Source organism: Amblyraja radiata, chromosome 31 (genome assembly GCF_010909765.2).
Source record: "Amblyraja radiata isolate CabotCenter1 chromosome 31, sAmbRad1.1.pri, whole genome shotgun sequence".
NCBI lineage: Eukaryota > Metazoa > Chordata > Chondrichthyes > Rajiformes > Rajidae > Amblyraja > Amblyraja radiata.
This window is the reverse complement of record NC_045986.1, coordinates 20781000-20806111: the sequence shown is the minus strand read 5'-3', so window position 1 is coordinate 20806111 and position 25112 is coordinate 20781000. Positions and strand designations below refer to the sequence as shown.

The following is a 25112-nucleotide window of genomic DNA, read 5'->3' as shown; positions in this document are numbered from 1 at the left end:
TGCTGATTCATAACTGACCTTACCCTCAATCAATGTCGATGGATGATCTGTAATGATCAGTGTTCAGTTTCACTGCAATTCCCCAGCATGCATATCTGCATGCAGAAAATTCAGGTTTAGAGTATTACTACACGGCAAATAACAAGAACGACAAATGTCTAATACCGAAAGAGGTTCCAACCACTTATCTCAGACATTCAATGATAATACTATTGTCAAATTCTCAATTAATATACCAAGATTACTGATGGCTGGAAATTTAACTGAAGTCACATAAACATGTGAAAACTGGCCTGACACGGGGCATTCTGTGCTAAGTGCCTCAATTCATAACGAGCAGTCTCTGGTTGTTGTTATCTGTTGGTGGAGAGCATTTACTACAGCTCCCATACTACTTGCCCATGACCGGAATTCAGGGCAAAGCCATCACCAGCATAGAATGTAGCAGATGTTTTCACCATCTACAAAATGTACTGCAGCCTATAATTAAGAGTTCTTCAACTTTACAAAATTCACATGTACCGCACGTAGACAGCAGGTGCTGGTGAACACCACCAACTCCAAGGAAATACAAAGCCAGTTCTTCATTACCAGTTTATATGGCTGAATCACAAACCAAAATGGAGCACAAGAAACTGCAATACAGATTGCATAAGCAGTGCATGTGCCTGTCATATCAGATGTCTTCCCCTCTGTTATCAGGTTTCTAAACAGTCCTTCCATTAGTTAAGGTAATGTCCAATTCACTACTTCTCAATTGTGAACATTGAACTTTATCTGTGGAATTGATGCGCAACTGTGCTGAGAATTATATTCTGCATTCTATATCTTCCACTTTGCTCTATTTATTGTACTTGAGTGGCTTAATTGGATGTATGTGTAGTATATCTGATTTGTTTGAATAGAATGTACAAAGCTTTTCACCATATCTCAGTACACGTGACAATAATAAACCTAAACCCTAGATTACGTCTGTAAAATTTCTATGTTTGAACCTCAGATAGTTCAATCATACAAGTTATTTTGAGTCCAGAATTCTTTTTTAAAGAAAACTTTGCTTAGACAAGAGCTCCAGTAAGATCTGTTCTAATGAACGTTCAATGATCAAAGCTAATAAGCATAAAGTTTAGATTTTTACAGTTCAGCATGGAACATCCAACCGTGCACGTGCTGCCAGGTTTGGGGTATCCCATGCTAAATTGGAAGACCTATATTTATTGGCCATGCTCCTCTAGCAAGGATTTTACTACACAGAAGTATGTTTTGCTTAATGCATCTTGATTAATGTTTTTAATTTTTTAATTTATTTTAGCTTCTACATTTATGAATAAAGTAAAATGAGTATATTTCTAAATGTTTCAAATGTCAATGGGTTGCGACCGATGGCAAAGCTGGGACAGGCCTTCAGCAGATGTTTGACTTCTAGAGGCGGTTTGTGGAAAGTGTTATATCTAACCCAATGTTATATCACTGTGGTCCCTTTGCTTGGCTCTGAGACCATCTGAACCAGCAAGGTTGATCTTTCAGATCACAAAAGTAAAGCTCAAGATTTTGGTGAGCACAAATAGTGGATGTCAGCAACAGTCCAGACTCATAAAAATCCAGATTTGTATCTCTCTCCCTGGGACGTTGCCTGACACGTCCTTTCCAGTATTTTCTAATTTCAGACTGCCAGTATTTGGCTATTTTGGTTATGAATCTTAAATACGCTACGAGCAATATTTAAGTGGAGATAATCAAGATATTTAATTAATTGAAAAGTGCTACATGTAAAACTAACTATTCAATCCAACCACATAATTTATTAGACGTGTGATTTATGTCAAAACCAGTACCAAACATAATGCTCATACAATCTGATATTTACAGTTCTGTCAGAGGACTGAAAACAACTTATGTATTCCATCCCAAACTCACTACCACCAACAAATTAGAACGGTCCCGACTTCATCCCCAATATGCGTTTTGTGAGCTATTCTCAACTGCAATAGTAATTGAAATAGAAAGCGTTGAGAGGTGACAGGTGAAGGAATAGGGAGGTTGCACGCAGTCGTGGTCACGACCTGCAGGTAAGCATTTGCTATGGCTGCCAGCACAGCGGGACCTTCTTCTGGCCCAGCATCCGGACTGGTTGGGGGGAGAGAGTGGGGGCTGTCCCGAGGGATGAGCTCCTTCGGCCGCTTACACCTTGGTGCTGGGGTTCAGAGCAAATACTTTATATTGTATTGTATTGTATTGTATTCAAATTGATTGTCATTGTCTCAGTTAGAGACAACGAAATGAATTTCCCTTACAGGCAGTATCATAAAAATAAAAATAAAAAAATAATAAATAATAAAACATATTAAAAATAAAATAGAATTTTAAAAAAAGCACAAACACTGAAAGTCCACGACACAACATAACACAGTGGCACCAAGGTGAGGAAGGCACCATAGTCCAGCCAGCCTCCCCTCCGTTCTTCCCAGATGTTCACTCGTGGTCGAGGCCTTCCTAGCACCCGCAGTCGCCGCCCCGGCGGCCCGATGTTCAGGCCCTCACGCCGGGCTGGTGGAACGCCGACTCCGAACCCCGACGGTGAACATCCTCCTCCTCAGCGACCCGGACCTCCAGATCAGCCGCCTCCCGCAGCCGGAGTCCGCAGCTCCCGAGTCCACAGCTCCCGTGTCCGCAGCTCCTGAGTCCGCAGCCGCCGCTTCCCGCAGCCGCCGAGTCCGCAGCCCCCGTGTCCGCAGCTCCCGAGTCCGCAGGCCGAGCCGGGCAGAGTCGCAGGACCCCGCGCTGTCCATCAGCTCGCTCTGGTCGCAGGAAAGGCCACGCCAATCCAGTAGGTAGGCCGCTGGTGGGGGGGGGGGGGGGGGCGAGGACGCGACTCGAATAATAGTCGCGTCTTCACCAGGAAGCGGCTGAAGGACGGTATCCCCCGCACCGTACCCTCTTCCCCCACATCAAAACACAAAAAAACCACCAAAAACCACACTTTTACATAACTAAATAAACAAAAAAACAAAAAGATACCGGGCTGTAGGTGGAGGCTGCTGGCACCAGCGCCACCGGAAGTACAACACCGAAGTACAATACACTAGAGCAATTGGTTCTGAGCGCTCAGTCACCCAAAAAAATAACCCCACAATATTGCAATTAAATTGCTCTGACTTTGAGTTTGCTTGATATAGCGAAGGCTTATCGAAATGGTGCTGTCTGGACACGACAATGAATGCGGCTATTAGTCGCAGATTGCAAAAGACGCTACACCAGGAGATAACACCAGTTTAAACCCGATACCTTCCCGCATTCAATGACAGCACCCACAATTATTTACAGCACAGAAAATGACCATTGCGGCAGTTTTTAACAGGTAAGTACGCATTTCGTGTGTTAACAGTGTATACCGAGGCCGCCATGTCCTCCACATGGATTTAGCTGCTCCGTGTGTCACGCCCTTTGACCTGATGACCTTACGTGCAACCCCCCTATAGGGATAAACCAAAATTCTTGCCAACCAATGAAACATTCTGGAAGTGTAATTCGCAAAGGTCAGGTGATTTTTAGCATCAGCCTCATTTTTACTGCGCCCTTGTTAGATGGCCGCTAGCATGAAGAGTAAGCTAGTGCAGCAAAGATATGTGGAACTCCTCCACCCATGCAAGGAGTCAGTGTCTTCAAGATTTAACAAAAAATGAATAAAACCTTTCCCCTTTATCAATAAATGCACAGCTTAGGATATGCTGCTACAAAAAGAACCAAACAACATGTTTAGTTGAACTGCAGACACGCAAGAAGTATTGTTACTAAAAATTGCAACACAGGCTATTTTGGTCGTTCTTTCACATTTATCTGGTAAAAAAGCACGGGCACAGAAGATTTGGTACATTATTTTAGGAATTTTCAGCAATGACTGGAGTACAACGTGGGCAGAAAATCAACGTACTAATGTTCTAATGTGGAAGGCACTGCATGCAAGGACCAACACCCATTAATCATACGCCACATGCTGAAAACAGCTGAGTCATTCAGGCAGTTTCTGCTCCCTGTAACTAAATAGGACAAACAACTATTACAGTTCAAACCCACCCAGTCACCACCTACCTCTTTCACTTCTTTACTACATGAAAATAAATTGAAATGAAGCATCGGATGTTAAGTAAAACGCAATGTTAAAATAAGGTTGCTCAGAAGCACTTGTCATCCACGTCCAATTCATACTGATGAATGCACGCTGATTTTAAATGTTAACGCTATGGGACTTTGCTAACTACATTAGCTGTATATAGAAAAGCTTTGCTTCTTTTAAGGTGGCAAGGAGCACTTTTTAATTAAAAATGAGACTTGCTATTGAAATTCGTTGAGCCACAGCTACCGTATTATGCACAAATCTGACTGAGCCAGTAACAACCCATCTCATGGTATGGTGACTATATTTTGTCCAATCGAAATGATCAGAGATATAAAGGGGATGGTCAAATGCATAAAATCGCACAAACTGATGCACTTACATAATTGGTTCCTTCCCTGCCCAGCACCATCCATGCTTAAAAGGGCAGATAAGAGGTTTTATGACTCCAGCAATAAAACTGTGAAGACAGCCACAAAGTGTTAAACGTTGGAGCATTAATTGTCTCCTCACTTATTTTCCCTATGACAAAATGCTCATGTCCTTCACGTAGCTTTTTCCAGAACACTTCAACTTCAATTACAAATTCAGTGCCATGAGACCTCACAGAATACAAGATTACTGTGTATCACCGACTGGGATGCTGATAATGCAGTGTATTGTATTATTTCAGTTTTATTACAAATTAATAATCTAATTTGCTTAATGATCCTTAAGTGCTATGATTAATTACCAATAGATTCAGAGTATCTTGAAGCAAAATGATGCATGACACAATGTTGAAATTATTTTATTTGCTCTTTACTATGTTCCACACTTTTAAATGGTGACTGCTGCTTTAAAACCCTGTCCCACGGTACGAGTTCATTCCAAGAGTTCTCCCGAGTTTGCTGATTCGAACTCAGAGATTTACGGTAATGGTCACTCGTCGGTACTCGGGGCACTCGTGGACATTTTTCAACATGTTGAAAAATCTTCACGAGTCTTTCCGTGCTTAACTGCCGTTAGCGAGTCTTCCCGAGTACCTGCCGTTAGCGTTACGAGCCGCGAAGAGTTCCGACGTACCCGCTACGTTCATTCTCCGTGCTTACCACGAGTTTGAGCTCTTGGAATGAACTCGTACCGTGGGACCGGGCTACACAGGTCTTGAAGTTAGTTGCTTCAGCGGTGAAACATGCCACCTCATACATCAGATAAGTAGCATAATTGGATAGCCCAAAAATGTCCACAACAGCACTTGTCTAGAGTATCCAGGAGGATGAAACCAAGCTGAATTTTTCTTTTCTTTAAACCAAAATGCTAATACAAATTATAAAATATTAATAAAAACCAGCAAACAGGCCCATTCATCAATTTGACGAGTTACAATTCCATGTACAATTTACTCTCAATTCCTTACTTAACAGACGCTCTTTGTTGCTAGAGCCCTCTACTTATTGGTTTATCATTCCTGATACCACCCAATTCTTGTATCACTTAATCCATATAATAGATAGTCTTTGTCAAAGATCTAGTCGCACAATTTAGTAGATCGTTGGCGGACAGTGGTTGTTAATGTCAGGCTTAATATATCTCTAACTCACATCTAACTCAGCTACCTATAAAACGCTAATTTTGATCCCAGTTTTGGACACCTTGGCAACATCTCTCAAGCACTAAACTCTTCTCTGGAACACCGAGACATCAAGGGCTCACATGTAGACTCCTACCTATCTATAGCTCTGCTTTCAACACCATAATACGATCCAAACTCCTGGACCAAGGAATCAAGTTCCCCCTCTGCCATTGGATCCTGAATTTCTAATCCACAGACCTCAGTGAGGATAGATAATAACACCTCTACAATAAGATGCCCTGCAAGGATGCGTTCTCAGTCCCTGACTATACTCCCTATACCCTCACAACTGTGCTGCCAAATTTGGAGTTAATTACATCTACAAGTTCGTAAACACCACTGTGGTGGGCTGAATCACAAACAATGACAAGATGAAGTACAGAAAGGAGACAGAAAACTTAGTAACTTGTGTGTTAAGGCAATAACCCCTCCCTCAATGTCAGCAAGATGAAGGTGCTGGTTATTGACTTCAGGAAGCATGTGGAGTACATGCCCCAATCAGCATCAATGGTGCAGAAGTGGAAATGGTTGAGAGCTTCAAGTTCATTGGCATTAATATTACCAATGATCTGTCGTGGACCAACCACATTGATATGACTGCCAAGGCATACCATCACCTCAAATTCCTGATGAGACTGAGGAGATTTGTCATGTTTCCAGGGACTCTCATAAACTTCGACAGATGCACCATAGAAAGCATACTGTCCGCTTGCATTACAACGTGGTTTGGGAGCAGCTCCGCTCAAGACCGCAAGAAATTACAGAGAGTTGCAGATGTAGCCCAGCCCATCACACAGACCAGACTTCCCACCATTGACTACATTTACATTGCACGCTGCCTTGGAAAAGCAGCCAACATAATCAAAGATACGCTCCACCCCAGTCATTCCTTCGTCTCCCTGCTCACGTCCATTAGAAGGTGCAGAAGCTTGAAAGTGTGCACTACCAGACTCAGGAACAGCTTCATCCCATCTGTTATCAGGCTTCTGAACGATCCTTCCATAAGCTGTGGTACTATCCAATTCACCTCTCCCACTGAAGGCCTTGAATTTGGTCTATGCAACTGTTGAGCTTCAATGCTAAGAACAATATTCTGCACTCTGTATCTTATTGTATTTGAGTTGGCTTGATTACATCTATGTATGCTGTATCTGATCTGTTAGGATAGTATGCAACACAATGCTTTTCACCGTACCCCAGTACACGTGACAATAATAAAACATCAACCTAAACACAGGGTTTGTGGTAGAGTTGCTGCCTTACAGCGCTAGAGACCCAGGTTTGATAATGACTATTGGTGCTGTCTGTCCTGAGTTTGCACGTTCTCCCTGTGACCACATGGTTTTTCTCTGGGTGCTCCGGTTTCCTCCCACATTCCAAAGATATGCAGGTTTGTAGGTTAATTGGCTTCTGTAAATCGTCCCAAGTGTTTAGGATAGAATTAGTATACGGGTGATCGCTGTTTGGCATGGACTCGGTGGGCCAAAGGGGCTGTTGCCACGCTCCATCTCTAAAATCAAGCTTCTAAATTCAACTACCATTGTTCATCCAAGCTCTACCCACACAGGTCTCTTTCAACTGAATGCCCTCTTGTCAGTTCCATGCCTCTACTCTAAAGACAAAAAGCAGCCAGAGTTGGATAAAACGTACTGAAGGAATATATGGTTGAAAAAAGAATGAGTTGGAGGTGGGGAGAATGGAAGAAGATACACAAACTAGGAGCTGTTTGAAACTGAAAAATAACATACAAATCCAAACTGAAAAGAAAATGGAAACAAGAGAACATTTCAAAATGAAACTCTTCTTCTTCAACCAATCTTGTGGGATAGCATTTTTTTTTGTTAGATATTTTATTCCCTTATACATCTAGTCACAGAAGCCATGAAATTATGACAATTGATCTACTCCCTAGTCTTGGTTAATATCACTCTCGTCTTTAATACATGTGAACGTATAATTAGATTTTATCCTTTGTTCCTCTTGTATGACCCAAAATGTTCCTACTGTTTGACAAGGAATGTGGCAAATCCCAAGCAAAGATCACCAACTGCCCTGTACGGCATAACATGGTAGTACACACTCGTTTGTCATGTTATTAAGTTTCCAGAGGGCGAGAGTAATGTTCAGATTTCCTCTGGGTGAAAAATATCCAGCTTCAATTAGACGGTTTTTAGGGGTGTGACTGAACTAAAGTGAAGTTGCTCATGACAGTTTTTTTTAAATCAGGAACATAAACAATCTTTGCAGGTAGGGAGCAATGCAATGGTGTCAGGTGATAAACAAATCAGATTCATATGTTGTGTAGTTAGCAAATTTAATGGCAACATGATAATGTCAATTGGAGGTGCATCTCATTGACACACTGAATTAATGTAGGAGAAACTATACAAAGATCACAACTGAGACATAAAGAGCTTGCGGGAGGTATGCCTTGCTGGGGAAGTAGAAACAGTATAATGCGTGTCCTTAATCCTATTAAATAAATCTATCAGCTTCTTGCACTTGCTGTGGAGCTAGGGTGATGAGAGAGCAATGAGCATACGGAGTAAAATGAACTGCTTGAGAACTGCTAGAATGGCAAATGGAGACAAAACTAGCAATGCCATGTCCCACAATATAATGATAGAGATAACCAATAAGTTACCTAAACACAAACCGACATGCTCCAATCCTCCCCAAACTCCAAGTAATTTCCCCGATACCTCAGAGTGATAAAAATGGAGTGAAACAAAACGATACAGCATTTTCTAGGAGTGGTAAACCCTAATAGAATAGAAATGGCTTTCAATTTCATTTAAAACATGTCAACTTCAATGTAGATCATAGCAGGTTTTCACAGTACCATAGGTCAGGGGTCTCCAAACTATTGCCTGCGGGCCACATCCGACCCGCCACGAGATTTTATCCGCAGCAAGCTCTGAGCTCCGGGCTCACCCGGGTCCTGGCGACTTAGAGAATTTGTAGCGCGTTTCCAGCATTCGCTCTCCACACAACAGATTTGTTTTCTTCGGAACGGATCTTTGGAAGAATGCGATCAAATCGAATTCCCGGTTCCAGGTGGGAGACCGTTGTGCTCAGGCTCTGTCACTCTTCCTGTAGGATGCGTAGATCATTCCTTGTTTCAGTCGCCGCCGGACCCTTCCCTCACCTCTCAGGTACATCATGTCTGTATCGGTGCTGCTTCCTGCTCTCGTTCACCCCTTTAACGCTTCATCTCCCTCACTGCCAGTTTCCAACCAGCTCCCACTTTCCTCTGCTCAAGCCCCGACACTTTCCTTTGCTTTCTCGTCATCTCTATCACCTTTTCAGAGAAAACGTGAGTGACCAAAGTCCATTCGGCTCCCTTGTTTGTGCATAGGAACTGGAACACGACCCCTGTTTGTGCATAGGAACTGGAATATTCCCTCCAAGATCGAACCCGTACACAAAACTGACATTTCTTTCCTTCTGCAGTTGTACAGGGCCCCAGTGAGACCACACCTGGAATATTGTGTGCAGTTTTGGTCTCCAAATTTGAGGAAGGACATTCTTGCTATTGAGTGCAGAGTAGGTTTACAAGGTTAATTCCCGGGATGGCAGGACAGTCATGTGTTGATAGAATGGAGCAACGTGGCTTGTAGACTCCGGAATTTAGAAGGATGAGAGTGAATCTTATTGAAACATAAGATTATTACGGGTTTGGACACGCTAGAGGCAGGAAAAATGTTCCCGATGTTGGGAGAGTCCAGAACCAGGGTCACAGTTTAAGAATAAGGGGCAAGCCATTTAGAACAGAGATGAGGAAAACTTTTTTCATCCAGAGAGTTGTGGAATTCTCTGCCTCAGAAGGCAGTGGAGGCCAATTCTCAAGAGAGTGGTAGATAGAGCTCTTAAAGATAGCAGAATCAGGGGATATGGGGAGAAGGCAGGAACGGGGTACAGATTGTGGATGATCAGCCATGATCACAGTGAATGGTGATGCTGGCACGACGGGCCGAATGGCCGATTCCTTCATCTATTGTCTATTATCTTTATTTTTTCCTACGGCTATAGGTCATTAGAGATTCATAAGTAACATCGTCCACTGCAATGTAATCGCTTTTTCAGGCTCCAGTGCAACATTTTTGCTCAAATTATAAAAAGTGTGTTCTCTGCTTAGTACATGCTTGAAAACCCTCAGCATTAAAGGTACTGTTTAAGCCAAAGAACCACAAGTCTTATCATCAGAAACTCAGCAAAGGTAGTGGAATGGACCACCTCAACAATTTGCTTGGACCAGCTCCGACACCTCCCTCCCCTTTCTTGATCTCACAGTCTCCATCGCAAGAAATAGACTCTTGACTGACATCTATTACAAACCCACTGATTCCTACAGCTATCTCAACAACACTTATTCCTACCCTGCTTCCTGCAAAGACTCTATCCCAGTGGTTCCCAACGTGGGGCGTACGCCCCACAGGGGGGCAATTTGATTTTTAAGGGGGGCATCAGGTAAACATATGTAGTTTATGTTTCAGATGTTATTTTGAGTAAATTCCATTTTCTGAGAATTATTTCTTTGTCTGCTCGTGCTAAAATATGGGGGGGGGGGGGGGGCATCAGGATTTTAGAGGTGATTAGGTGGGGCATGGCCAAAAAAAGGTTGGGAACCACTGCTCTAACCCCTCTCCCAAAATTCCTCCTTCTACGCCACATCTGTGTCCAAGATGAGGTAGTCCACACTAGAAGATCCGAGATGTCCTCATACTATAGGGAACGGGGGTTCCCCTCCCCCATCATAAATTAGTCCCTCCCTCGTGTCTCCTCGGTAGCCCGCAGCTCCGTCCTTGCTCCCCCTAGTCGCAACAGAGACATAGTCCCCGTAGTCCTTACCTACCACCCCATCAGCCGTCGCATTCAACACATAATCCTCCGAAATTTCCGCCACCTCAAAAGGAATCCCATCATTAGCCACATTTTCCCATCTCCACCCCTTTCCGCCTTCCGCAGAGACTGTTCCCTCCGCAACTCCCTGGTTAACTCATCCCTTCCCACCGAAACCACCCCCTCCCCAGGTACCTTCCCCTGCAAAAGATGCAACACTTGTCGCTATGCCTCCTCCCTCGACTCTGTCCAGGGACCCCGACAGTCCTTTCAGGTTAGGCAGCGGTTCACTTGCATCTCCACCAACCTCATCTACTGTATTCGTTGTTCAAGATGTGGACTTTTATGCATCGGCGAGACCAAACGCAGATTGGGCAATTGTTTCACGGAACACCTTCGCTCAGCCCGCGTGAACCAACCTGATCTCCCGGTTGCTGAATACTAATTCTCCTTCCCATTCATACACTGACATTTCTGTCCTCGGTCTCCTCCATTCTCAGAGTTAGGATAAATGCAAATTGAAGGAACAGCATCTCATATTTCGCTTGGGCAGCTTACAGCCCAGTGGTATGAATATTGATTTCTCTCACTTCAGGTAGCCCCGTCATTCCCTCTCTCTCTCTCTCTCTCTCTATCCCTCCCCCACCCAAGTCGCACTAGCTTCTCATTTTCACCTTACAAACTGCTTACAATGGCCTGTTTCCTTTAGCGGCGTTACTTTTTTGCATACCTTTTATGCATTGTTCTTTATCTCTCTACATCTCCGTTCATATCTCTCGTTTCCCTTGTCCCTAAACAATCTGTAGAAGGGTCCCGACCTGAAATGTCACCCATTCCTTCTCTTCAGAGATGCTGCCTGTCCCGCTGAGTTACTCCAGTTTTTTGTGCCTATCTTCAACAATCCACCCATCTGTCTTGTCAGGCGCAATTAATTATTTTGGACTATTAACAAGTTTATACATGGGAAACTGGTCCAAAAGTTTAGAGCCCATGGAATCCACACCAAGTTGCCAATTCAGAGCCAAAATTGGCTTTGTGATAGGAGGTAATAAGTGAAGATGGAGCATTGTTTTTTAATTGGAAGCCTATGACAGTCGTGTATCAGAGGGATTGGTGCTGGGAAATCTTGTTATTTGTACTTTACATTTAAAATTTTGGATTTAACGTAAAAGATTTGATATGCAAGTTTACAGATGCCATGAAAATTAGTGATACTGTTGGTTGTGAGAAGGATACTAAACTTGGATGCTGAATTTCTTAAGTGAGGATAAAAAGTGATTGAATCAATGTCATTCTGCCGATTGTCTCAAAGCAAAATATTGTTAGCAAATCATCCATTGTTGGCAGTTTTGTCAAAAAGTACAAAATAATGGAAGCTGTATTAATCAAATTAATTAGTCAGAATCTGGGTGTGACCGACCAAGAAGATTGCAAATATCAAGAGTATGGTTTTCCAAATATGCTTAGCACAAGCTTAATAGGGCAAAGATGCAGGCCCCAGTTCCTTGCTCACTCATATTGTTACAAAAGAAGAGCTTCAATTCAGGTGTGTGAATGTTTGCTTCAATTTATACTAGATGATCCTGGAATTTGACATGTCAAGATGATTTAAAGATCCACGTATTTGGAACTGGGATTTACTTTTTGTGGTATGAATTACAGATTCGAAGTAACCATATCAATCACATGTATTTCCAGGCTACTTTAATATAGTCAAATGATACACTGCACTACCTCCAACTCAACAATTCACTTTATCACTGATTTTGTTTTGATTGAACTTCCATCCTCATTTTTCATGAATTGAAAACAGAAGATGAAAATAACAGGACTGATCGTTACTGAACAATGAGGTGTTTTATTGTTCTCTATCCTGACTCTCAATCCCTCCCAAAAGATAAATATCCCTCCACTTCTTTGCTCCTTGTTACCTGTGAGAGGCCTGGTGAAGAGGCATGGCCTGGCGGCGTTGCAGGGAGATTTGGATGACCTTTGTTTATTTCGTGTGTTGTGTAAGCAGCAGGTCCTGCCTGTCTGGGCACCTGTGGGACCTGACAGAGACACTAAATGTTAGGACAAAGTGGTATTCTCAAAACATAGCAACATACATTATTTGTTAGAGAAGAAAATTATTTGAGTTTGATCATGATCATTGGGCTATGATGTTTGATGGGGATCAGAAATGACAGCTGCTGCTGCTTCTAAGAAATCTTGTGTATTAAAATACAGGAAAGTAGAAATGGCAATTTGAAATTCATCATTTCAGAGAAAGGTTGTGTTCCTGAAGCTTTGCTATATTTTAATAGTATTAAATAAATATAAAAGAATCAACCAATCCAAGTTTATTTACAATTAATAAAACTAATTTAAATAGATCAAATCAGTGATTAAAATGTCAGTGTGAAAACAAGATGTTTTCATCTCCTTCAATGCCAAAATACTCTAAATGTGAAAATGTATTCATTTAAAATCCATTACAATATTGATAAAACCACACAAAATAAACGTTTCTTTCCCCATTTAATTTTTATTTTATTGATATAAAGTTATTTTCCTTCCAGGATCATCACCAGACCACACACATTACACCTTTTGTAGTGGTTCAGGAAATGTACTCAAGAACTTAAGCATCACTTTGCATTTTTATGCATTATATAGCTAGGATATAGCAAATTATGTGTTTCAAGATTAATATGACTTATTTTTATTCTTGCAGCATAATGCTACGATGAGATAAGATACCATTCCAACAATGGTATAAATCTTAGGGAAATGCCCAACCCTTGAATTAGGAAAAATGTTGCGAGCTGAGGACATTGTGAATAGATTAAGAAAAATATACAAATCAGAGTAAAAATGTGCAATTAATCATAGTAAGTTCCACCACAAACAAGCTCATGTCTTCTTCAGGATTAACTGGCAGCAAATAAGTCTTGTGCAATGTTCGTGATATGATGGCATGGAGCCAACAACAAGTTCCACATTACAACCGAATGGTTAAAGAATGCAACAAAAACAACCACAAATCCTCAAACACAAATGATGGCAAAATCTAGTCAGTCTTACGTGGATATTGTCACAATTGTAATATATATGTTTCATTATTAACTTTTCAAAATGTTGCCAGGACCTGAAGGCCTGAGCCTAGGGAAGATGTTGGGCAGGAAGCTGACAAGTGATCTAATGGAGGTGTACAAGATCATGAGGGGGAGAGGATGAATGCACGGTGTCTTTTGTCCAGAAAAAGGTAATCAAGAACCAGAGGACATAGATTTACGGTGAGAGGGGAAAGATGTAATAGGACCCTAAGGATCACCTTTTTTGCAGTGTGTGGTGAGTATATATGGAATGAATGCCTGAGCTATAGGGAGAGATAGGACAGGCTAGCACTGTAATCCTTGGAGTGCAGGAGGATGAGGGGTGATCTTTTTGAGGTGTATAAGATCATGAGGGGAATAGATAGGGTGATTGGACAGTTTTTAACCCAGAGTAGGGGAATCAAGAATCAGAGAATATAGGTATACGGTGAAGGGAACATTTCATAGGACCCTGAGGGGCAGCTTTATCACACAGAGGGTGGTAGGTATATGAAACGAGCTGCCAGAAGAGGTAGTTGAGGCAGATACTATAACAACATTCGAATACATGATACATGGATAGGAAAGGTTTAGAGGATATGGGCCAAACTCAGGCACATGAGACTAGCGTAGATGGAACATCTTGGTCAGAATTGACAGAGTGGGCTGAATGGCTTGTTTCTGTGCTGTGTGACACCATGATTCTAAAATATCTATCCCTTTGCATCATGGAAGAGTTACTGATTTGTAATGGTCTTGGATAATCTTCCATAACTGGTTCTCCACTTATTGGGAAGGTATGGTAGGGAGTGGATACAGAAATGCAATATTATTATTTGGGTTTTTGAGAGTAAATGAAACAAACAGTTAAACCTTGCATTTTTAATTCCATCTTTCAATCAGTATACAATAAGTCCAGATCAGAAAGCACACAGTATCCATATAACCTGAAACATCTGATGGCAAACTATTGTGCCTGCTTCAATCTGAGGATGTGCTTGATTGTTTAACAAAACAAGTTAACAGTTCCCATCTGGGAAGCATTACCGCTGAAACATATGGGAAAAGCAAGCAACAGACATACCAATCAGGACATTATACCCATCAGGAAAGATTGTATAGCCACAGGGCTTTTCCCCAAGATGAAAAGCTATACGATGTAACCCAGTACAAATGTGAGGGGGTAACCATACACAAGATAGCTAATTACTTACGAGGGTAATCAAGATGATCTACATCTGAAGAGCAGCTTGAACTCAGAACATACTAACATAAAGAGATGAGACAAGAGATGACAGAGATCTAAAAGAGGTTTCTAAAATCATGAGAGGAGTAGATCAGGTAGCCACACAGAGTCTCTTGCCCAGAGTAGGGGAATTGAAAACCAGAGGACATAGGTTTATGATGAGGAGGTAAAGATTTAATAGGAACCTGAGGGGTATCTTTTTCAACACAGAGGGAGGTAGGTGTATAGAACAAGCTGCCGGAGGAGGTAGTTGAGGCAGGTACTATCGCAACGTTTAAGAAACATTAAAATAGGTACATGGATAGGACAGGTTTAAAGGGATATGGGCCAAATGCAAGCAGGTGGGACTAGTGTAATGAGACATGTTGGCTGGTGTGGGCAAGTTGGGCTGAAGGGCCTGTTTCCACACTGTAAGAGTCTATGACTCTGACGATGACAAACGAAAAACCAGATGAACAGCACCGTATGTTCTGCTGGAACTGCCTAAAGCTCAATGGAATGAACATTGAATTTTCCAATTTCAGGTACCTTAATCCCCCTTGTTCCTCTCTTACTGGTCTACCGAGGGTCTCTCTCCCTTTCACCCTTTCCATCCCTCATTAACTCAACTTATCATCCTCGCCTACCTGGTTCCATCTGCCCCTCACCCATATACTCATCTACCTACTTCTTCGCTTGTTTCACCTTCCCCGCCACCTCTCTCAACTGGTTCCATTTGCCCAACATTCCTCCCTTATCTGTTTTCACCTATCAAACTAAGATTGCATCATCCAATTAAAAGACTGAATGTAACCAAATAATCTGCAAGTCTATTCCGCCAAGAGACTAAACTCTTCCTTGATATTGTAATTCCACTTCCCAAAATGAGCCAGAACCATTTTCAAGTACAGAAGAATCAATTGCTACTCCATCTTTTTTTAGAACAAGATGGCTGTACCAACAACTTTGCCATTAAACCAAAACCCAAGTACAAATTCTAGCCCAGTGATTATTTTTTCACTGTAATTACTTTGAAATTATCACAACCATCAAAAGCATGTTCTGTTCCACATGTACAGGAAACACGAACATATCTTGCATTCAAGCCCATTGCACAGAAATGCAATGAAATCCAGCAATACAATAAAAAAAGGGGGGGGGATACACCCACACAGAACATCCCAAAATCATATCTGTCCTTTTGAAAATGGCAGGCAGTGACTAGTGGGGTGCCGCAAGGCTCGGTGCTGGGACCCCAGTTATTTACAATATATAGAGTAATTGGTGCAGGCTAAGAAGGGTCAAATGGTCTCCTACTGCACCTATTTTCTATATTAACGATTTAGACAAGGGAATTAAAAGTTACATCTCCAAGTTTGCGGATGACACAAAGCTGGGTGGCAGTGTGAACTGTGAAGAGGATGTTATGAGGATGCAGGGCGACTTGGACAGGTTGGGTGAGTGGGCAGATGCATGGCAGATGCAGTATAATGTGGATCAATGTGAGGTTATCTACTTTGGTGGCAAGAACAAAGCAGATCATTATCTGAATGGTGTCAGATTAGGAAAAGGGGAGGTGCAACGAGACCTGGGTGTGTTTCTACATCAGTCATTGAAAGTAAGCATGCAGGTACAGCAGGCAGTGAAGAAAGCTAACGGCATGTTGGCCTTCGTTGCGAGAGGATTTGAGTTTAGGAGCAAGGAGGTCCAGCTGCAGTTGTACAGAACCCTGGTGAGACCGCACCTGGAGTATTGTGTGTAACTGGTCTCTTAATTTGAGGTAAGACATTATTGCTATTGAGGGAGTGCAGCGTAGGTTCACCAGGTTAATTCCCGGGATGGCACGACTGACATATGATGAAGAATGGGTTGACTGGGCTTGTATTCACTGGAATTTAGACGGATGAGAGGGTATCTTATAGAAACATAAAATTCTTAAAGGATTGAACAGGCTAGATACAGGAAAATGTTCACGATGTTGGGGGAGTCCAGAACCAGGGGTCACAGTTTAAGAAAAAGGTAGGCCATTTAGGACTAAGATGAAAAATTTCTTCATCCAGAGAGTTGTGAATCTGTGGAATTCTCTGCCACAGAAGGCAGTGGAGGCCATTTCACTGGATGGTTTCAAGGGAGAGTTAGATTTAGCTCTTTGAGCTGAAGGAATCAAATGATATGGGGAAAAAGCAAGAACGGGGTACTAATCTTGGATGATCCGCAATGATCATATTAACTGGCGGTGCTGGCTCGAAAGGCCTAATAGCCTACCCCTGAACCTATTTTACTATGTTTCTATATTCTTTGTGCACAAGAACCCCAAATAATTTGAATTGAGATAGCACTAGGAGACAACCTGATGATGCTGAATTTCTTCATCGCATGTTATGATTTATTTTAAAATGTAACAATTTTTTTATAATAATGAAAATTCAGTTGAATTAATCTGTCTCGCATGACAGGAATGATGCAGACAAAAACACAAGCAAGGCAAACTTGAAAGGACTCCCTTACAGAAAATAACTAAATAATAGTAGTTGCACTAAGGTAGGTGGCCATTGGGCCCCAGAGTCTATGCATGCTATTTCTGTTGGTTAGCATGCAAGTATTCTGCACAGTTTGGCTGCTCAGTATTTTTAAGTATGCCTTGTTATTCTTGGCAAACCTTTTCTCACTCATTCAATCAGGGTTAATGCCTTGACAGTTATGGTAGAATGAGGGAGACATTGAGCTCCAAGGTTACAGATTATGGGAGTCTATATTTCTGCTGCTGTTGATGGTCCAAAGTTCCTATGAATGCCCAGTTCTGAGCTGCCAGTTACATTCTAAGACTATCCCTTTTTATCAAATTTGTCATTATTGCTATCCTGAACAAATGCACCAACCATAGATAGACTGTCAAGTATGGTCAAGCAAGTTTATCCCTTATATTTGTTCACTTATGACCTGCCACAGACCCAGCTGTGTCTTTCAGGTCAAGATATGCACAAGCAATGTGTTGGAGAAGTCTGGCACATTGTCTACAAGAGACAGTTCTGCACCAACAACTAGGTCAGTCTGACTTCTGTGAGACCGCTCTCACAATTCAGACATGTTCCTTGATGTTTCTGCGAGTTAATGCTAGGTTGTCTGTCCAATTTTATTATTTAAACATAGTAGTGTTGGTACAACTGAGCAACTTGCTTGGCCATTTTGAAGTCAACTACATGGAGTAAATCTGGACTGGACAAGGATGGTAAATTTCTTCCCGTGAAAGACACTGGTTGTCTCCATATTTTGTTTTAGTAAGATCTAGTAGTCTTCATGGCCATCATTACAACATATTTTAACTAAGGGTGTTTCCAACCTAAATTGGAATCTGGTGAAAGATCAAAACTTAGATTTTCTATTCTGATTTCCTGAATATCTTTTTGCCTAAATAATTAAATCTATACCAGCTGTTTCGAAAGGAGCTTCTATTTAATTCTCTAAACCAGTAATGATCTTGTACATCTCTATCAGATCTCATCTCAACCTTCTTTACTCCAAGAAAAACAATCACAGCTTCTCCAGTCTAATCTTGTAAATCAAATTTCTGAACCAGAGAAACATTCAGGTAAATCTGTCCTCTTTCATCACATCCTTGCTAAAGAATGGTGACCAACATTGGATACAGGATTCCTGTTATGGCCCAATAGATGTTTTAAACAGATTTAATATACCTTTCTGATTATGAGGACTATGCGACTATTCATAATGCCTAGGATTCGGTATGCTAGAACCACCATTCTCATAGCACTCCGTTCAAGGATTTATGTAGTGATTCACTTAGATTCCTTTGTTCCAGAACAGAGCTAAAGGTGCACTTCACTTTGCACTCCTCTATATCTGCCACTTGCCTGCCTTATTAATAACCTTTTAAAACTATGGATATGCAAAACAAAGAAGTAAACCTACTCTTGATTTAATACAGTAGAACAAATAATTTAACATATTTAATGATATAATGGTGCTAAAATCCTAACATAACTGGGGACAGTAGTATGCAAGGGTTAGGGACTGCAACTACATATGCCACAGATAATGTCGAAAAAGATTTAGCACATAACAGTATGCCATTGTAGGCAGCTATTAAGCCATCTGTCCTGAGTCTCAGAGCAATTATTCCAAGCAGTTATTTCCCCTTCAAGCATTTATTGTACGGCTGTCGGGCAATTTAAAAAAAATGAACTGATTGCAGTTTTTAAAAATCACATTGTGAAACAATAAATTAGTAATATACTGGATCAAGACAAGTTGGAAAATTCAAAAGTACAATGGGAAATGCTTTCCTTTATATCTACTGACATAATCTGAAATTCCTAAATACCTCTAACACATTGCTCTTCAATGAGAACTTCAAATCCTTCTTCAGTCTACAACCCTCAAAATCTCCTTGTTCCTCCAACTGCAATCTCCTCTAGATTTTCTTATCTGTTCTGGGTTTTGGTTGCCAATGCAGACCTAGTTTCAGAGCAATGTGAGCGTCATACACCACAGAAACAAGTCTTTCAGCCCAATCGTCCATGCTGATAAAGGTCTATTTTCCAACATTGTCAGGTAGATGCCAATAGACAATAGGTGCAGGAGTAGGCCATTCGGCCCTTCAAGCCAGCACCGCCATTCAATGTGATCATGGGTGATCATCCACAATCAGTACCCCATTCCTGCCTTCTCCCCATATACCCTATCTTCAAGAGCCCTATCTAGCTCTCTCTTGAATGTATCCAGAGAACTGGCCTCCACTGCCCTCTGAGGCAGTGAATTCCACAACTCCCTGTGTGAAAAAGTGTTTCCTCATCTCCGTTCTATATGGCTTACCTTTTATTCTTAGACTGTAGCCCCTGGTCCTAGACTCCCCCAACATCGGGAACATGTTTCCTGCCTCGGGTGTGTCCAAACCCTTAATAATCTTATATGTTTCAATAATGCCACTGCAGTAACTGTTTTGGAAAATAATTGGCTGCAGGTGTAGTTTGTTATGAAGTGGAGGTCTTCAGCATTATATCTAGGGTAGAACTGGTCCCATAGCCTTTATTGACTCCAGAAGTATCACAAATTGACAAAAGAAAAAACAAGTCTGTTTATGGTCATATGAAAGTTCTGTTTTGCCATTCAGGAACTATAGATAGTAAACGGACATAAGATCTTAAGTATACATATTTTTGCAGTTAAAAGATTGTAATATAAACTTCTGTTCCATGATTATCAATCACCAACTAGTAATAAGGTGTCCAATAGTGGACAAAGGGAATCACTGAAGATTCTTTTCCACCATCACCTGAGTTACCCAGTTATTAGCATTAATTCAAAGGCTTAATATGAAATTAATCTAGATCCTTCCAAGCTCAGCATATCATTCAGTACTGCCTGTACTCAAATTCTGTTAGGTAAACATATTAAAATAACAAATTGAACTTATGGGCAAATCGCCATCCTAAAATGTCACCAAACACAGAATCTTTGTGTTTCTATCTTATTATGTTATAGAAAATACAAATCTAAAGTAATTTACAATATTACATGATACAATGACATAGTGTGTTTTTAGATAGTAATACAATCCAATGTCAGATATTTATCATTGTAACATCCATCAGGTTCATTTGATGACATGAAGATCAACAGCTATTGAAGTTGTTGCAACACCAAATGTGGCATGCTGCTTGTTTACGCATTTGCTTGGAAACGTAACCTAGAAAAACATCATGCATAATCTTGTGATGCATGGAACAGCATTTTGTCTTCTCGTGCGCCCAATGAATCTGGTATAAACATTGTGATACTAATAGCACCTACAAACACCTTAATACATTGCAGTCAAAAACACATTTTTACTGTACATTCCTTCAAATCATTTACAGTTGAACCTGATAACACAGACAGTTGTTTGGCCACCATCAAACAATGGCCATTATACCGCCACATGCTCCTTTGCTTGGGTTAAAAGCTTAGCCGAGAATCAATATTACAATCCCATCGCCAGAAACAAAGACTTATTTCCAGATTACATGGAAATTTCAAACATGTGCATCAGAACCAATTGAAAAAAACTACTTTTTGGAATGCATAATCATTCTCAATACAAAATGATATTTATTATGCCCGTATCATGAGATCTAATCACAAGAATGTAATTAATTTCATTACCAAGACAACCTAAAGGCAAAACTAATTTCACAAGCAGTTCTGCATATTAACAAAGCAACTTGAAGTTGTTTTCTGGAAGGAAAGGATGGACATTGGCAACATTATATTTTGCCAAGTACTTATTTCTTAACTGCATTGTAATCCGCGAGCTTTGTTCCAAGCATTATTTTGCAATGAGTATATAGAAAATTGAAATATATTAAAACCGACATTTAAAATAAATACGTTGCAAAAATGAGTAAAAGCACACGTAAACGTTTAAACTTAATAGAATGTAATCAAACAGAAGTAAATTATTCAACCATTGCTCCTTGCCTCATTTCAACACCAAGCCAATCCAGTTATTATTTGGAATTGATTTCGCCATCATGAATAAGAGGCTGGATTTCATGTGGCAAGCAGACCTAGAGGCATTCCTTGATATTCAGCAGGGTCAAGCCTCAAGCCATCTGGCTAGTTGTGGGTAATGTCTACCAGGCAAAGATGAAGAAACTAGACTACAATACCGCACAAATGACACTCAAGTGGAGAGTGTGAAAAGGAATTAGGTAGCAGTAGAGAACAATATGGTTAAAATATAAATTTTCTCTGCAGCTATGACTGGAAGTTCAAAAGATTGGACTGTCTGGTTGGTTGCATAGTTATGGACAATCTTGAAACAAACTTGGGAGTTTGAGGTGATGGTTATGATTGCCACAGTTCGCAAAAGGTACAAGAATAATGTAAGGAGTATTCAGAATGTAGTCTTGGCTCTCCACCATTATCCCATATCATAAAAACGTTTTTGAAATGGATGTCCATGTTTCAAATGCAATCCATTAATCATGGGGATGGATGGGTTCATTTTCAGGCTGGATGAATGAAATTTTAATTTTCATCGAGTTCAAGAAGTGAATTCAAGATGAATTGTTGAATCAGTATATCAAGGAACTAATTAGAGAACATACTATTTTAAATTGTTTCCTTTTATTTAGGCTGTCCGTTGGGATTGAAGGTAATTTGCTTCCCCTCTGGGTCCGTAGGCAAAAGAGGCCTTCAAGCTGTTGAGTCTGCCACAGGCGATGCCAGACAAGTGAGTAGTTTCTGGGATAGTATGTTCCTTAATTGTGATTCATTAGCTGTCAATACATCGACTCTAAGGTTCTAAATGATATTGTATATTCACTACACTAGCTATTTCTATGAGTCTCTCTGAGGTCGTTCTGTTTTTCATTGGTACTTTCAAAACATCCTTTGAACTCGTCCTTGGTTCACCTGGTAATCTCCTCTGATAACAGCACACAAAAGAGTCTATTTCAATAGCTTGATCTTGGTCATGCCCACCCAAAGCAATTGAGTACAATCAGGGTCCCCATGTTTAGATGTTTGGCTGGAAGACAATGTTCAATTATCCATGCAATGGATTTGGAAGATTTTGAAACGTTAGTACTGTTTGTGTCTCTACAGTACCTCGAGGTGGATAGTTCAGGTGACAAGGCATATTGGAGTGGAGGCATCACTGCTGCTCAATAGACGATAGACCATTAGTTTTAAGGTCTAAAATCTTAACCTTTAAAACCCCTGCTTTGGCCATATTGAAGCAAATGGTCAATTTCATCATTTTCATTGGCCTTTGCTGAGAGGTGGCCTTCGAACTGAAGTTGTCCATTTTTTCTAAAGTACCGCCGGTATCCTTTCCTGTCAGAGGATGGTGTTGTAACATGGCAACAGTTTACTCGATAAGATTTGCTTTGCAGATGCTGAACGTTAGACCCATGATGTTTTATTGAATGAGTTAAGCAAGGCTTCAGGCTCCAAGCAAGCATAATAACAAGTGTTGTTTCATCAATACTGCTCGACCACAGGGGTTGGGGTGATCATGATCCTGGAAAGTAGCTGCAGTAATAGACAATAGGTGCACGAGTAGACCATTCGGCCCTACGATCCAACACCACCAATCACTGTGATCATCAGTACCCCGTTCCTGCCTTCTCCCCATATCCCTTGATACCGCTATCTTTAAGAGCTCTATCTAACTCTCTCTTGAAAGCATCCAGAGAATTGGCCTCCACTGCCTTCTGAGGCAGAGAATTCCACTGATTCACAAATCTCTGGGTGAAAAAGTTTCTTCTCATTTCCGTTCTAAATGGCCTACTCCTTATTCCTAAACTGGGGCCCCTGGTTCTGGACTCCCCCATCATTGGGAACACGTTTCCTGTTTCTAGCGTGTCCAATCCCTTAATAATTTTATATGTTTCAATAAGATACCCTCTCATCCTTCTAAATTCCAGTGTAGACAAGCCCAGTCGCTCCATTCTCTCAAAATATGACAGTCCCACCATTCCGGGAATTAACCTTGTGAACCTACGCTGTACTCCTCAATAGCAAGAATTCCTCAAATTTGGAGACAAGAACTGCATATAATACTCTGGGTGTGGTTTCACTAAGGCCCTGTACAACTGCAGAAGGACCTCTTTGCTCCTATACTCAAATTCTCTTGTTATGAAGGCCAACATGGCATTAGCTTTCTTCACTGCCTGCTCTACCTGCATGCTTACTTTCAGTGACTGATGAACAAGTACCCCCAGATCTTGTGTATTTCCCATTTCCTAACTTGACACCAATCAGATAATAATCTGCCTTCCTGTTCTTGCCACCAAAGTGGATAACCTCACATTCATCCACATTAAACTGTATCTGCCATGCATCTGCCCACTCACCCAACCCGTCCAAGTCACCCTGCATCCTCATAGCATCCTCCTCACAGTTCACACTGCCACCCAGCTTTGTGTCATCTGCAAATTTGCTAATGTTACTTTTAATCCCTTCATCTAAACCATTACTGTATATTGTAAATAGCTGCGGTCCCAGCACCGAGCCTTGTGGTACCCCACTAGTCACTGCCTGCCATTCTAAAAGGGGCCCGTTAATCCCTACTCTTTGCTTCCTGTCGGCCAACCAATTTTCTATCCATGTCAGTACCTTACCCCCAATACCATGTGCTCTAATTTTGTCCACTTACCTCTTACTTTAACCTTATCAAAGGCTTTCTGAAAAGTCCAGGTGCACTGCATCCACTGGCTCTCCCATTTTCCTAGTTACATCTTCAAAATATTCCAGAAGGTTAGTCAAGTATGATTTCCCCTTCGTAAATCCATGCTGACTCGGACCAATCCTGTTACTGCCATCCAAATGTGCCACTATTTCATCTTTTATAATTGACTAAGTTGAACAGTTTTCCAATCTTATAGAAAATTGTTAGAGCAAGACACAGTGTCAGAGTGAAAAATACTGAGAAAAGTATCAGAATAATGATGCAGTCTAGTTTGACACTGGTTTTCATTAACATTAGCTGTTGTGGACCTTTTTGTTATAAGTGTGGCTTGCACGCATGTCACCATGAGACAAATGCAACATGGCAATAAATTTCTGTGGGCTACCAAATTTGAGTAGAGTCCTCCAAAATTAATAACGTAATAGACCTTAGTCATGTCAAATAAGGCCAAGTGTGATGGTTAATGCAACTTGCAGCATCTCTCAAAATTGTTGCATAATTAAAATCACATCACATTCAGGAAACAGATCTTCAGCTACTGTGGCTGAAGAAGGGTCTCGACCCGAAACATCATCCATTCCTTCTCTCCAGAGATGCTGCCTGACCCGCTGAGATACTCCCAGCATTTTGCGTCTACCTTCAGCTACTGGGAAGCGGTTTATGAACGCCCAATCATTAACTTTCCCTGTGGCAGATAGCTGGGAGATCCCCAAGTGATCACCAAACCTAGGCTTAGAATCAAACCATTTTGCCCATTTATAGTAATCTAATCCACTTGCATTATGTCCATATCTTTCTGCGCCTTTACATTTAAGAGGCATTTAGACAGGCACTTACATAGGAGTAATTGGATCGAATTCCACTACTTCCACTGAGCGCACATTCCAGGTTATCAAACACTCTGTGCGGACAAAGACTCTCTCCTCGAATCCATTATGAAAACAAGATTCAGATTATCTACCCCATCTATGCTATTCCAAATTTATACACATCTTTTAGGTCACCTCTCAATCTTTGTTCCACAGAAAACAAACACAACCTAT

At 41.2% G+C, this 25112-nt stretch overlaps 1 protein-coding gene across 23 annotated transcripts in view; it reads right to left on the bottom strand.

Annotated features, from left to right (window-relative positions):
* eif4g3 (eukaryotic translation initiation factor 4 gamma 3) overlaps positions 1-25112 on the bottom strand; it is a 201987-nt gene that overhangs the window by 139046 nt on the left and 37829 nt on the right. For 19 of the 23 annotated variants that reach the window (XM_033048034.1, XM_033048037.1, XM_033048035.1 and 16 more), the window contains one exon: positions 12503-12622. The exons of the other annotated variants lie outside the window; for them this stretch is intronic. In XM_033048034.1, coding sequence (XP_032903925.1) covers positions 12503-12622 — 120 coding nt within the window. The remainder of the gene's footprint in view (positions 1-12502; positions 12623-25112) is intronic. 23 annotated transcript variants of the gene reach the window in all.